The sequence below is a fragment of the Dama dama genome, chromosome 5, assembly GCF_033118175.1.
Source record: "Dama dama isolate Ldn47 chromosome 5, ASM3311817v1, whole genome shotgun sequence".
NCBI lineage: Eukaryota > Metazoa > Chordata > Mammalia > Artiodactyla > Cervidae > Dama > Dama dama.
The window spans coordinates 52,594,067-52,608,166 of NC_083685.1; the positions used below are offsets into that span (position 1 = coordinate 52,594,067).

A 14,100-nucleotide genomic window follows, 5' to 3' on the forward strand; every position below is an offset into this window, starting at 1 on the left:
TGTAGTCTCGGGAAGTGCTGGCCAGTGACTTTCTGGGTGAAGGACGAGACCTGAGACTCGCTCACAGACACCAGGCCCTGCAGAAATGTTTGCGAATCGCATGAAGCCCACCATGGGCATGGGTTACCTGCTCTGTGAGAATCTGCTGCTGCTGCTGCTGCTGCTGCTGCTGCTGCTGCTGCCTCTGTTCCCGCAGGAACTGTTGTTTCTGCTGCTCCATCAGCTGGGCCCGCTGGTCAATGAGCATCTGCTTCATGAGGACTGTCTGGGGCTGGCTGCCCAGGAAGCCTGGCCCCGCAGGCCCTGCTCCGGAGACCATGCCCCCTGAGCCTGGGGGCACGGAGGACTGCATGGGGCCCGTGGTCCGGGGAAGCCCCACTGGGTGCTGCTCCTGGGAGAACAGGAAGAGAAGGCAAGAGAAGAGAGGAAAGAAGTGAATGTGGTGACTTCACATCCGAACGAAAGCACAGGGGGATGGGATCCCCAGTGGCACACCCTACATTTCCATAAAGAGAACACTGCGGTCCTCCAATCTCTTAACACAGTGGGGCTGCAGGGGCTACAGGGGGCCGGCAATGGCTCCGCGGAATCTGAGGCCAGGTCCAGTCTGTTTCTGATGTCGTTGTTGTTTAGTCACTAAGTCGTGTCAATTGTTGCGACCCCAGGGACTGTAGTCACCTAGGCTCTCTGTCCATGGGGTTTTTCCAGGCAAGAATACTGGAGTGGGTTGCCATTTCCTACTCCAGGGAATCTTCCCAACTGGGGAATGGGACCCATGTTTCTTAAATCTCCTGCATTGCAGGCGGATTCTTTACCACTGGGCCACCTGGGAAGCCCCTGTTTCTGATAGGATTGGCTAAAGAATAACGTGTCGTCGCTCAGTCGTGTCCGACTCTTTGTGACCCCATGGACTGTAGCCGACCAGGCTCCTCCGTCCATGGGGTTTTCCAGGCAAGAGTACTGGAGTGGGTTGCCATTTCCTTCTCCAGGGGATCTTCCCGACCCAGGGATCGAACCTGGGTCTCCTACATTGCAGGCAGACGATTTATCCTCTAAGTCACCACGGAAGCCCTGGCTAAAGAATAAGAATTGCATTTTCAGCTAACCATCAGTGTTCCTCCGAAGGAAAGGGAATAAGCCCTCAGGTGGGGCTCATTTTCAGTCTGATATGAGGCAGCCTGACTGCCTCTTCATCCTTACTGCCTGCCTGGCCAAAATGGGCTACTTACTTAGTAGGAGAGACATTTATAGAATGCTGCTGGAATTGATTAATCAGCAGAACTGCTATTTGATGAAATTCTAATTAATTGTGACATTTGAAAGCTCTGACATATGCAAAAAAAAACAAAACAAAACAAAAAAAACAATCAAATCCTGCTAGTGAGAATTGTTGATGGGAAGAATTAGGAATGTGTTACACTGACCAATGGCAACCCACTCCAGTCTCTCTTGCCTGGAAAATCCCATGGACGGAGGAGCCTGGTAGGCTACAGTCCGTGGTCGCAAACAGTCGGACACGACAGTGACTTCACTTCACTTCACACTGACCAAAGATACCGAATCTCTTAACATCTTTAAAAACAGAATTGAGTCTCAGGTGTCTGAGATAATTTAAATGCTGGGGGTTGAACTGGGTCTCTAGATTCAATAATTATGTCAGTCCATCAAAGGATGTCAACTTTTAAGGACCAGTCCTTAAGGAACAGGAGATAGGGAACTCCTCATACAGAGCCCAGGCGACTCCTCCGAGACTGTGCTCAGAGGTAAAGCAACAACCCAACAGTGTAGACCTTTGGGAACAAACAACTGATGGGAAAAGTAGGTATGTGGCCATAAGATGTAGTTTCCTGATGCTTCCTTTCCTGTTCATTCTACCAAGCACACCTCGTAATGGCAAAGTATTATCTGATCATTCTGCAGAAAGATTCCCTTTAATTCATTCAAGTTTCAAGTAATTAATCTGAACAAAGAGAAGCTGCTGTCTGAAGTATACAAATTACATGAATACATGGATAAGGACATACACAGTCATTTTGTGAGGGACAGTTATGAGACTGAGATCATGAGAGACAAATGTGAATAAATCTACATCAAACTTTTTTTAGGCAGTTAGACTGGATTTTTAAGAAAGACTTCCTCATTGTAAAATCTATGAAATCAGTTTCTACTGGTTGTTAGTCTCAGTTATACGTGGTGAAGGAAATTAAGGTTATAAAGATGTAGACACAAAACTGTCTTAAATGGATGTTTAGTAGTTATCAAATTTTATATATTACTTCTATTTGCCATGGTATTTCCATCAGTATTAATGCATTCCTTCATTAATGCATTCAACAAGCCTGCTTGGTGAACAACATGAATTTTATCTGCCTCTTTTGAGCCATCCTAAATTAAAAACATGCAGTCAAACTGGATTTTAATAGTTGTCCCCTTTTCACTTTTCTTCCTCTTCAGTGTCAATACACTCAACCCTGAGGGGAGTTTCCTCTCAAAACATAGAATGGTGTTGGATCTTCTTCCCTCCCTCTAGTACCCAAATAAAACAAAACAAGCAACAAAAAAACAAACAAAGACCCACCACTCCTCTCATCCAGGTAACAACAGCTCAAGAAGGTTGGGTTAGTAGTGCTAAACTAACTAACAATAGAGTTGCCATATGATCAAGCCATCCCACTCCTGGACATATACCCAGATAAAACTGTAAATTGAAAAGATCCATGCCACCCTGTGATCACAGCAGCACTATTCACAATAGCCAAGACATGGAAACAACCTAAATCTAAACAACTTAAATCGACAGATGCATGGATAAAGATGTGGTACACATATATGCAATAGAATACTGCTCAGTGACAAAAAGGACTGAAATATTGCCCCTGCGGCAGCATGGATGGGGCTAGAGATTATCATACTAAGTAAGTCAGGCAGAGAGAGACAAGTACCATGTGTTATCACTTATATGTAGAATCTAAAATATGACATAGATAAATATATTTATGAAACAAAAACAGATTTACAGATACAGAGAACAGGCTTGTGGTTGCCAAGGGGAGAGTGGCTGAGGAGGGAGGGACTGGGCGTCTGGGATCAGCAGATGCAAACTATTATATATAGGATGGATAAACATATATATGGATAAAGTCCTACTGTATAGCACAGGGAACTATATATAATACCCTGTGGCAGACCATAATGGAAAAGAATATGAAAAGAATGTGTGTGTATATATATATACAAAAGTCACTTTACTGTACAGCAGAAATGAAACATAACAATGTAAATCAACTATACTTATATAAAATTTTTAAAAATATTTTTAAAAAAGCTCTGGTTAGTGTGGTGGCCCAGGCCACACAGTCAGTAAATGGAAGAATCAGCATTTACAGAACTGAAACATTGATTCTGAGACTACATTCAGTATTCTTTCCATAAGCACAGGTTTGTTTCTGGACTATGGGTCCGTGGTGCCAAGAGTGAACCTAAGAATTGCTTGTAAACTAAATATACAGTATTTGTCCCACAAATACACTGTGTTCTAGTTTTCAAATGCAAGTGTGATGTTGCTGAAGTTAAAACTTATTGTCCTTGTGTATTTTCTCTGTACATAGACAATGAAAAGGTAGAGAGTTATGAAATATTTATGTTAATAAAAATACTGCATATTCAATAATGCCTGGAACTTTATGCTACCAAAAAGTTTACTTTAAGACTAATCCCTGCAGAGGTCAAGATACTTTACTCTTTTCTTTTCCCCCTAAACTTGTTGCCTGTTTTCCAAACCCTTTCTTCCAGTGGGATAAAGCTGTTTCTTGCCACCTTTGGAGACAAATGGCCAACTGACTTAACACTTTAACAAAGGAATTCACACAACAGACAGTTAACCAATCAGCGAAAATACAGATACACAGCTTTTTTTTTTTTTCCTGTGTATTTCAGCATATTTGAAACCTCCAGTTTTGATAAGGAGGAGACAGTGGGAAAAGAAAATGAGACCCAAGGGGAGATCAAGTTTTCTTCAGCTTGGTTTTATGAGAGGTCTGGTGTGGGCTGGCCCCGTTTATCTTTGTGCACTCTGAGATATTCTTGTCCTATGAGATCAGCCCGCAAGTACCTGGTGAGCTTGCCCAGAAGTGGTAAGTAGTGATAAGTTGCTTTCCCAGCCTTCTCTCCACCCAGAAAGAAAGGGAGAGGCAAATAAGGTGAGGATGTAGATTCATCTCAGCACTTCTCGTCCCTGTCTTCCTGGACCAAAAATAAATATAAGTATCACCCACTTTTCAAAAGCTCACTTTGCGCCACTTAGCTTTTACAGAAGACCTACACTAGTACCTGGTTTTGCTAACCAGGAGACATCTGAAGAAGATTTTAGAGTTTATAGAAAAAGGTGAAAATCTAAAACATCATCAGAGTTTGTTTTGCGGGGAGTGATTATAGAGACAGCAGGCACCCCCAGCTGTGAGAGGGGCACTGCCAAGCCCCTCCCCCAGGAACTACACTCAGCATCTCAGCAGCGAGTTGCCACAGCTTTGAACTCTGTGAGCATCTGTGTTTTATCTCTATTTATTCTGCACACTCTTGGCAAGATGTGTCCTAAGGTGTTTGCTTACTCACTGCAGGCCATTTCGGCTTAGGAAAGATTTCATAGCAATGCTCTACTTTCAGATGGGGCTGGGGGTGGTGCTGTACTTCAAAAGCACAGTGGGAAAAACCCTTCCCAAAGGGAAAGTTTGGTATTACCTCCCAGGATTATGTATTTCCCCGAATGATTCCCTCTCGAAGCTTTTGCCTTCAGGTTTCTCACTGAAGACTTGAAGACCGATTTCCCTGCAGTGACTCGAATGGAACCCGGAGAGGCAGGAGGGCTATGTGCATTTTTAAAGGGCTTCCTTCCACAGGAAACATCGGTGAGCCTAGGTTGACACACCTTTCCCAACCAGTTCTGCTGCATTCAGCAGTGGGTGAGTGACGCTAGGGCCCCAGCCTTAGGTGTGTATGCCAAGTGTGAAGCCACGCCAAGTGACTCCCTTACAAATTGAGCTGGCTGAGGCCATTAGCTGTTTCACTTGACATGGTGGCTTTTAACCTCCAGCCTAAGAGTTCTTAATGAGCAAGAGTCTGTCGAATTTCAGGATTTCAAGCCACAGCTCCTGTTTCTAAGGAGGACACACACTGTGTGTGCAATTAGAGAAAGGCAGGCTGAGCTTTCGTCACCAGAAATGTAATGCCTTGAAGCCAAATGATGCAGTATTTTTAGTTTTAATTACTAGCTTGTTCTCCACTCCATCCCCTGCCCAACGACCTCCCTTGCCTTCCACCCAGAATCTTAATTCCATCTCTTCCTCTCAGAAATCCAATTGACTACACAGATCTTCATTACTTCCCAAAGCTCTCATTCTTCAGTAAAATACAGGAGGGGGGGGGGTGGGCATCAAAACCAATGAATATATTTTACGTAACTTCTCCTCCAGGGAAAAAAATCTTAGCAATTTTCTATGGGCTGGAGAGAGAGGTAGGAGGTATAAAAAACACCCTACCTCCCCCCTAAGAGGCCGTTTTCTACTTCAAAAAACAGCTGTGGTAAAAATATCTCTTAAGAGCAGCCAGCTGTTTATTTATAAATCTATGCACTGGGAAGCTTCATGTCTCTTACGTGTTTTCAAGAAATGCATCGTGTTCGGGTGAGAAGGGCTGGGGCTGCTGGCGGTGAACCAAAGGCTGCCGGCTCCTTGGAGGGGAGGCTGCGGGTGGTGATGGAGACTGAGGTGGGGGGCGCTCAGTGGAGAACTGTCTGGAGGATGCGGAGGGCTTCAGCCTTTTTTCAGGTGTTCTGGGGGGGGGGGGGGGGGGGGGACAAGGAACAGCTGCTGTTCTGCCTCTGCCCCAGCAGATGGTGGTGTCAGCCCGGCCCTCGCGGCCAGCCCGCCCGCTCCGCCCGCGCGGCGTGTCCCCCCGCCCCCAGCCTGCAGATGGCTTAATCATGACTCGCCTTTCTCCCCCACCGGTCCCCCCGCCCGGCGCGTCTGGGCTAACGCTGTGAGCGTGGAGCCAGGCAGTCAAGTGTTACCGCGTACAGCAGGTAGCCTGGCAACTGAGAGCATAATACCGAGCAGATGGTGTTCGCACGGCGTGATGGACATCACACACGACAGCCCGAGACAATCCAGGAATTCCCTGGTGACTCGAGGCCTCTTTACACAAAACGAGTTCTCTCTCCATTGCCGTGTATCTCTGGGGTTATCTCCCCCCTCTATCCGACTGACACTGAACTGGTTTCTTATTACCGACTCTGCTTCCAGCCCGAGGGGAGGGCGATCTCAGTCGGGGGTGGGGAAGGAAGGAAGCGGAAGGGCCGGGAGCTGGGGGAGGTGATGGGCGCGGCGGCGACCCGAGAGGGGAGGGACAGTGGCGTACCCCAGACCCAGCGGGGCGGGCCGCCTGAGAGGGCCAGGGTTCCCCCGTAACCCTGCGCCCCTGTCTGCGCGAAGCCGGCGCGGGGAGGGCGGCGCCGGGGGCGGGCGAGCCTGGGCTTAGCGGCTTCGCCATCGGAGGGCTTACGAAGAGCCTAAATGAAATTTAGGATTTTACTTAAGAAGCCCCCTGGGGCGTAATTTAGCCTCTCGACTCGAGCCTCTGTGCTTACAAGCCCTTTGGGGACTGAGAAGTCAGGAGTGGAACCCGTGCGCCCCTGAAGGGCCGAAGATGCCTCTCCGCGCAGGCGTTCTTAACAAAGAAACAGACCCGGAGGTCCGGGCGCCGGCGAGGGCAGCGCGGGGGGCCGAGGGGACCGGGACAGCCGCCCCGGGGCCCCCGGCCCTCGGCCTGAGACCTGCTCCGCCGCCGGGGAGGTCGCTGTGCGCCCCGGGGCGCACTTCGCCACCCTCTCCTCGCCGGGCGTCACTGGGAAGGAAGTGGGTGCCGGAGGAAATGGGGGGAGACAGGAGGATTGTTCACGGTAGGGAAAAGTAAAATTAATATAGAAACAAAAGGCATGTCTCAGAAAACAAATCTGTGCTTTTCACACACACACACTTAAGCGGGTCAAGTAATTAAAAAAAAAAAAAAAAACAGCCCAAATGGAATTTTGTCTAGATTTTATATACATCCCGCCGCTTCTGTGTCCAACCTATCAGCACTCTCGGGGTGCTTTCTCCTGCAAAGGTACTGGTCAAGTTTGAAGTTTCAGAAAGAGGAAGTCTTTTCAAAGGTGGAAGCTGACGTTTCACACAGAACACCACACTTGCTGGGAAGGAGTTCAGCAGTTTGGTGTCAGAATCCGACACCCACTGCGGAGCTGGGTGGATTCCCCGGGGCTCAGGGTGGTGAACTGGCATTCTCAGGCTCAGGAGGCCACCTGACTGCTTGGTCTCTACCCCTCACCTCCTCAAATGGAAATCATATCCAGTAGGACTCCTTCCTCGACAAGGGAAACTTTGGGGATGAATGAGCTATAGAGAGGAAATGGCTAAGAAGGTGCTAAAACCTCCTCCACTATCAGGGTGGGGTTGGCTGTTGGGGAACCATGACGGGCTAAACCAGCGGCTCTCAAAGTGTGGTTCTAGGACCAGCATCATGAGCATCACCTGGGAGCTTGTTAGAAATGCACATTTTCAGACTACTCCAGGTCTCCAGTCTCTGGGTGCAAGTTAACATGCCCCAGGATAACCAGAGGGCTTTCCTGGTGGCTCTGATGTTAAAGAATCCACCTGCAATGCAGGAGACCTGAGATCGATCCCTGGGTCAGGAAGATCCCCTAGAGAAGGGAATGCTTACCCACTCCTACATTCTTGCCTGGAGAATCCCATGGACAGAGGAGCCTGGCCAGCTACAGTCCACTGGGTCACAGAGCCAGACACAACTGAGCGACTGACCACACACACCGATCAGCACGATGCCGCGTATGTTGAGACTCACTGGGGCAAATAATCCTGGTGTCTGAGCCCTGACTGCAACCTGGGCTGTCAGCGCTGTCTGTGCCCTGATTAGGTGACAAACCCTGCACTTGCCAAAGCAAGTCAGAGTGCTGAGCCACTGAGGTTTCTATTGCAAATTCTTCTGCAGTTGGAACAGATCTAATTTTCAGAGGGCTGTGCAGGCGGTATAAGCTTAAGAATTCTGGAAAAAGCCTATGCTGTGATTCTTCCAGAAAGGTCAGTGTTCCTGCAGCTCTGCTGTGAAGGCTGAGGAGCAGCCAAGATCCAGGAATGGGTGAGGCCAGTTCAACTCCTTTGCTCAGGGAGAGAGCATCAAACACCACTAGGCTTCCTGTCTCCTGGTCTGATAGACAGTAGGAAAGCTAAGATTTGAGGAAAATTCCCTCTTCAGACATGAAAAAGGCCCAAAGCAACAATAGAAGACAACTAACGCGTATGGGGCACCTTACTGTATGAGTGTTTTCATCTGTGTAATCAAACTTATTTTGTTGATTAAAATAAAATGTCTGAGTCTCTGAGAGGTTAAGTTACTTGCCTGATGTCCCACAGTCTTTGGGATTCTGACTTTTTCCACTGACCAGAACATGCATCTGGTCTAAATTGAGCAGACCACCCAAGAGGGCTCTGGAGTAAAGAGAAATGGGAAGGAGGGGGGTGGGGGAGAGGAATGGGAATAGAAGAAAAAGGTAGACACTCTATTGGGATCAAAGGATGAAGCTGAAAGAGCACAAAAATATACATGATGTTTTATATGTTGCCTGATACCCAAAATTAGGATGCCTTTGTGGTATCAACTTTGACATTTAAAGAAAGGGCATAAGATTAGAGCATTCAACCAGAAATGGAAGGAAGAAACAAAATAAAATAAAACCTTAGAATTCTCTTTGAAGTTGATCAAGTGTCAGGGCAGAAACTTGGTTTCAGGATGGTGGCTTCTTTTAAAGACTTTCTTTGTCCTTGTCCAGAATAATTTTTCACTGTGGGTTTGGAGAGTTGCTTGTAATAAATTCATAGCAGTGCCCCAAGAGACCCACCCCATATAAACTCCTCTGTCTCAGCAGATTACTGAGGAAGTTTGGATAAAAAAGTTTGTTTTATGATGTGGCTCTGTCACCAAGATGATTGAGTTTTGAGGTAGTATATCAATTTAGCAAGCTTATCATGCACAGGACAGTAACTTGGGGGTGCAATGCTAAGTCTGTTTAAATGGGTGCAGGAAAGCTCTTTGTTCGGCTTTTAAGAAGGAGCAGTTTACATGGGAGGAACCCAATAGGCTTGGGTAGAAACTCGGCTCCATCGAGGTTCCAGTGACTGGCATGTCCTGACCATACAACAAATAGCTTGTTATCACTATTACTGCTATGACTTCTTGATCATGCAGCTTTAGAAAGTCAGGGTGAAGGAAGTGCTGTGTCTCTGGTTCTAACTTAATTCCTAGGATAATGGGGTCTAAGACTTTAAACTTGATTTTCTTTCTAGGTTCTCAGTGAGCAGGAAAGCATTCCTACTCAGACTTTTGACTCTTCAACAAATACACGTTTTGCTGATTTTCACCCTCCCCACAATCATTGGGAAAATTTAAAAATAATGTCTGAAAGGGGACTTCCCTGGTAGTCCAGTGGATAAAACTCCATGCTGTTAATGCAGGGTGCCTGGGTTCCATCCCTGGTCAGGGAACTAGATCCCACATGCCACCACTAACATTTCACAGGCTGCAGCTAAGATCCTGTCTGTTGCAACAAAGAGCCAGTGCAGGCAGATAAATAAATATTAAAAAATGTATTATTTTTAAAAGGCAACTTTCATTTTTAACACTCACAGGCAACCATGTGAATGTTCTGATGTGTTTCTATGTTTCTTCTCAGCTTCCAGCCCAGTACAATAATACATTTTCCATGCTCATGATCATGGTATATATACATGATTGTACCACTATTTCTTACTAAGTAACTGGTGGAGAGGTAGGAAGTTCCAACTTTCCACATGCTTTCTGTTGTTGCTAAGTTGTGTCTGACTCTTTGTGACCCCATGAACTGTAGCCCGCCAGGCTCTTCTGTTCACAGGATTTCCCCAGGCAAGAATATTGGAGTGGGTTGCCATTTCCTTCTGCCAGGGATCTTCTTGACCCAGAGATGGGACCCACATCTCCTGTGTCTCCTGCATCGGTAGGCGGATTCTGTACTGCTGAACCACTAGGGAAGCCCTTCTAAATGCTTATAAGCGGTAATTTTCTGGTAGGATATTACCTTATGGCAACACTCCTGTAAGGTCTACAGATTTCATTACGGGTCTCCCAGCACTGGAGCTTCCCCAGTAGCTCAGCAGTAAAGAATCTGCTTGCAATGCAGGAGACCAGGATTCGATCCTTGGGTCAGGAAGATCCCCTGAAGGAGGGCACGGCAACCCACTCCAGTATACTTGCCTGAAGAATCCCATGGACTAAGGAGCCTGGTGGGCTACAGTCCACAGGGTCGCAAAGAGTTGGACATGACTAAGTGTCTGAGCATACACACACGCACACACGTTCCCAGCATCAGCACAGAGCTACGTCCACAGCTGCAGCAGAATAAGTATTTGCTGAACTGAACTGATTGTCTGTGATGAGTTGTATGTGATCAAGATCATGTAAGACTAGAGAGGAGGGAAAAAGATAATCCTGTCACAGACTGCTTCTCCAGGCTGCCGGACCTTCCACTGAAGATGAAAGAAAGGTTAAAGTTGGCAGTCCAGAGCAAGATGGGAGAGTGCCATCAGCCATAAGAAGGTCAGACTTTCAAGGACTTACTTGGAGGTAAAAACAACAAAAATACTATTTGTCCTTATCGGTACTTTGAACATAGTTACCATAGATTCCTCCAGTGGAAACACAACTTTGAGAGTTATGCTTTTCCTCTGCCTTTGATGTAAATTATAGAGTCCTTTTGATCCCTGTGTTGTAATTAATTCCACCACCAAAGCAACTCTAAATTGGTTAAATGTTCATTAGTGTGCAACAATAGGAGCTTGATTAAATAAATTATGGTACATCCATACCATGAATACTAGGCAGCCAATAAAAATCATGCCTTCTCAGGCTATCTAATCACATAATACAAACTCTTACAATATATACTGAAGAGGGGAAGAAAAAGCAGTTACTAAAACTAGCCACAGAACAATCATGTTATATGGGGATTTTAAGTGATTTTTGTTTTTAAGCTCTTTCAAATTTTCTATTATGAACATATTGCTTCAAATAAATATTATAAGGTCTCATGCTGTAAAGAAATAAAGTGTTTAAATTGACCTAAAAGAGCAAAGGAAAAAAGGGTCTCTTTGCTTGTTTTCAAGCAGTCCACAATTCTGATGGGGAGGGAGGAGTCCTTAGTTCCTGAGTCACTCATGACATCCCTGAAGAGGAGGTGGCATAAGTCACAATTCTGGGCCTTTCACCAGGGAACACCTGATTGCCTGGAAGGGAACTGAAGACTTCCTGGAGGAAGTGATGTCTCGGCAGGCCTCAGCTAGCCAACAGGGGAATGGTTTCCAGAGTGGAGGGACAGAGTGATCAAAGACTTGAGTATATCAGATTCATAAATTCCACTTCAAAGGACTCATTTCCCTGGAAATATTCATAGCTTTGTGTAAATATTTATCTTAAATAGCACAAATGCTTTTGAGTAGCAAAAAAAAAAAAAAAAAAAAACGAAAAAGGAACATAAATGGCCAATATTTAGAGGATTCATTAAACTATAATATACCCTCCCTGCCTCCCCAAAAATAACTAAACCTCATTAAGACTATTTAGGCTATGTTATACAGGGTGAAGGGACTTCTTCAGTGGCTCAACGGTAAAGAATCTGTCTGCAATGCAGGAGAGGCAGGAGACACAGGTTTGATCCCTGGGTCAGGAGGATCCCCTGGAGGAGGGCACAGCAACCCACTCCAGTATTCTTGCCTGGAGAATCCCATGGACAGAGGAGCCTGGAGGGCTATAGTCCAGAGTGTTACAAAGAGTTGGACACGACTGAAGCGGCTGAGCATGCATGCATGCACATATAGGGTGAAGTAAGTCAGGAAGGAACAAATATTGTATATTAACACATATACATGGAATCTAAAAAGATATACTGATGAACCTATTTGCAGGGCAGGAATAGAGACAGATTTATGGACACAATGGAGGAAAGAGAGGGTGGGACGAACTGAGAGAGTAGCATTGAAATATACACATTACCATGTGTAAAACAGATAGCTAACGGGAAGTTGCTGAATAGTGCAGGGAGCTCAACCTGGTGCTCTGTGATGACTCAGGGCGGTGGGATGGGATGGGAAGTGGGAGGGAGACTTGTGAGGGAGGGGACATGTATAGCTGATTCATGTTGATGTATGGCAGAAACCAATGCAACACTATAAAGGAGTTATCCTCCAATTAAAAAAAAAAAAAGATTATTTAGGCTAAACAGACCAGGAGTGTAGTGAGTTTGAGAGGGGCTCTAGTGTCTATTTCCACCAGAGCCCACCTCACACTCTGGGGTGTGCAACAGGCATTGTTAACGGGCAGTTCTCCTGTCTAGACCTGGACGTGGCATGAACGAGAACAGACTGGCTTTGGCTACAGGTTCAGCAAATAAGCCAGGCTTTCGTTGCTTCAACAAAGAGCCTTCAAGTCCCAGAGAAGGCTCTAAGGGGACTGACATCTTGCAAGAATTCTCTGATGCACCTAGATAAACTTCCTTTGGGGCACCACCCTGCTTTCGGGAGTTTTTTTCCATTCTAGGATCGAAACCAGAGAGCATGGCCAGAACCAGACCAGCCTTTTGAACTCCGAGAGATGAGTGAATGTCATTGTTGACCTCTACGGGCTGTCTGCTTCTCGGGGCTGTCAGAAAACCCAGTGCAGGGGCTTGGGACCTGCTCCACAGCAGGGGACACCGCCTGTATCCAGGTGGCTGCATGGACTGCAAGTGGTTTGTCAGTGGCTCCAGGAAGGAGGTTTTTTTACCCGTTTGTCTGCTGCCTTTGTTTTCTTGATTTAAAAATCGAGAGGGGAGGAAAAAGAATTCTCCATTGTCTTCAGGTGAGCTCCTGGGAAAATTTTCCTCCCAAGCTACTGTTCCCCCACCCTGTACCTTTCTCTTTCATTGCCCCCACCCTCTTCTGATGAAGTCATCAGAGCTCAGATTGCATAACCGCTGCAGAGACCTATCTTGTGTTATACTGGGAGTCAGGCCAGTGTTTCCATTTATAGACAACAGCACCACCACGCTGCCAAATGGCGCTCTCTGCGGCAGCCACTACAAGACAGGAAGAAGGGAAGGAAGGCTTGGAGTGGAGGGCTCGCCATGCAGAGGAGGCTTGGTCACGTCCTCTGTCCTCCCTGTCCTCCCCGCAGTCACGGGAGGGGGCGCTCGGGGCTGCTGGATGAGAATGCCTGGGAAGAGCCACTTCTATGAAGACTTCCCCTGGTCTCCCCACTCCCCAGGAGGGGAGGGAAGGTCTGTGTCAGCCCGCTCTGCTGGGTTTTTCACGGTCCAACCTGTCTCTGGGCAAACCAGGTGTGATCGCAGCAAGGCTCTGGGGAGGATGGCCCTTGCCACACTCCTGAGAGTAGAGTCAGGCCAGCCGCCGCGGTGGGGTTATGGGAGGCCACGGGAAAGGAGAAGAAAGAGGAGGCACATTAGAAATCTGGGGTTGGTACTTTACACACTTAGAGATTTGGGCTGAGAACCAGGTTCTTAGACGAAGCAAGTCTAGGAGGGGGCTCACGCAGGGTCAGGGAGGGCAATGGGCAGGTGGGTATGGGGGCCATCGGGCCCTGGGTCTTACATCCACCATGATCCTCGATATAAAGGATTTAGAGTCTTAGATAAGTTTTTTTGTTTTTTTTTCTGGCTACTCCGTGAGGCATGTGGAATGTTAGTTCTCTTACCAGGGATTGAACCTGTGCCCCTTGTAGTGGAAGTGTGGAGTCTAAACCACTGAACCACCAGGGAAGTACCCAAGAGCCTTAGATATAGTCTTCATACAAGGTTTTACAGGGGGGCACTGAGAAACCCTGATATGATTATAAGATGCCTCATATTTTATGGCTGAAGTTGTATCCTGTAACTAGATCACACTGCACTAAGTCCATTATGAATTAATAGTCTTCATCAGTCCTGTGTTTATCTTGTGAATGGTATAATTA

At 46.7% G+C, this 14,100-nt stretch overlaps 1 protein-coding gene across 3 annotated transcripts in view; it reads right to left on the bottom strand.

The window, feature by feature from the left end:
• The window catches only part of MAML3 (mastermind like transcriptional coactivator 3), a 450,006-nt gene that overhangs the window by 16,341 nt on the left and 419,565 nt on the right, over positions 1 to 14,100 (bottom strand). For all 3 annotated transcript variants that reach the window (XM_061142384.1, XM_061142386.1, XM_061142385.1), the window contains exon 3: positions 128 to 391. In XM_061142384.1, the coding sequence (XP_060998367.1) occupies positions 128 to 391 (264 nt within the window). The remainder of the gene's footprint in view (positions 1 to 127; positions 392 to 14,100) is intronic.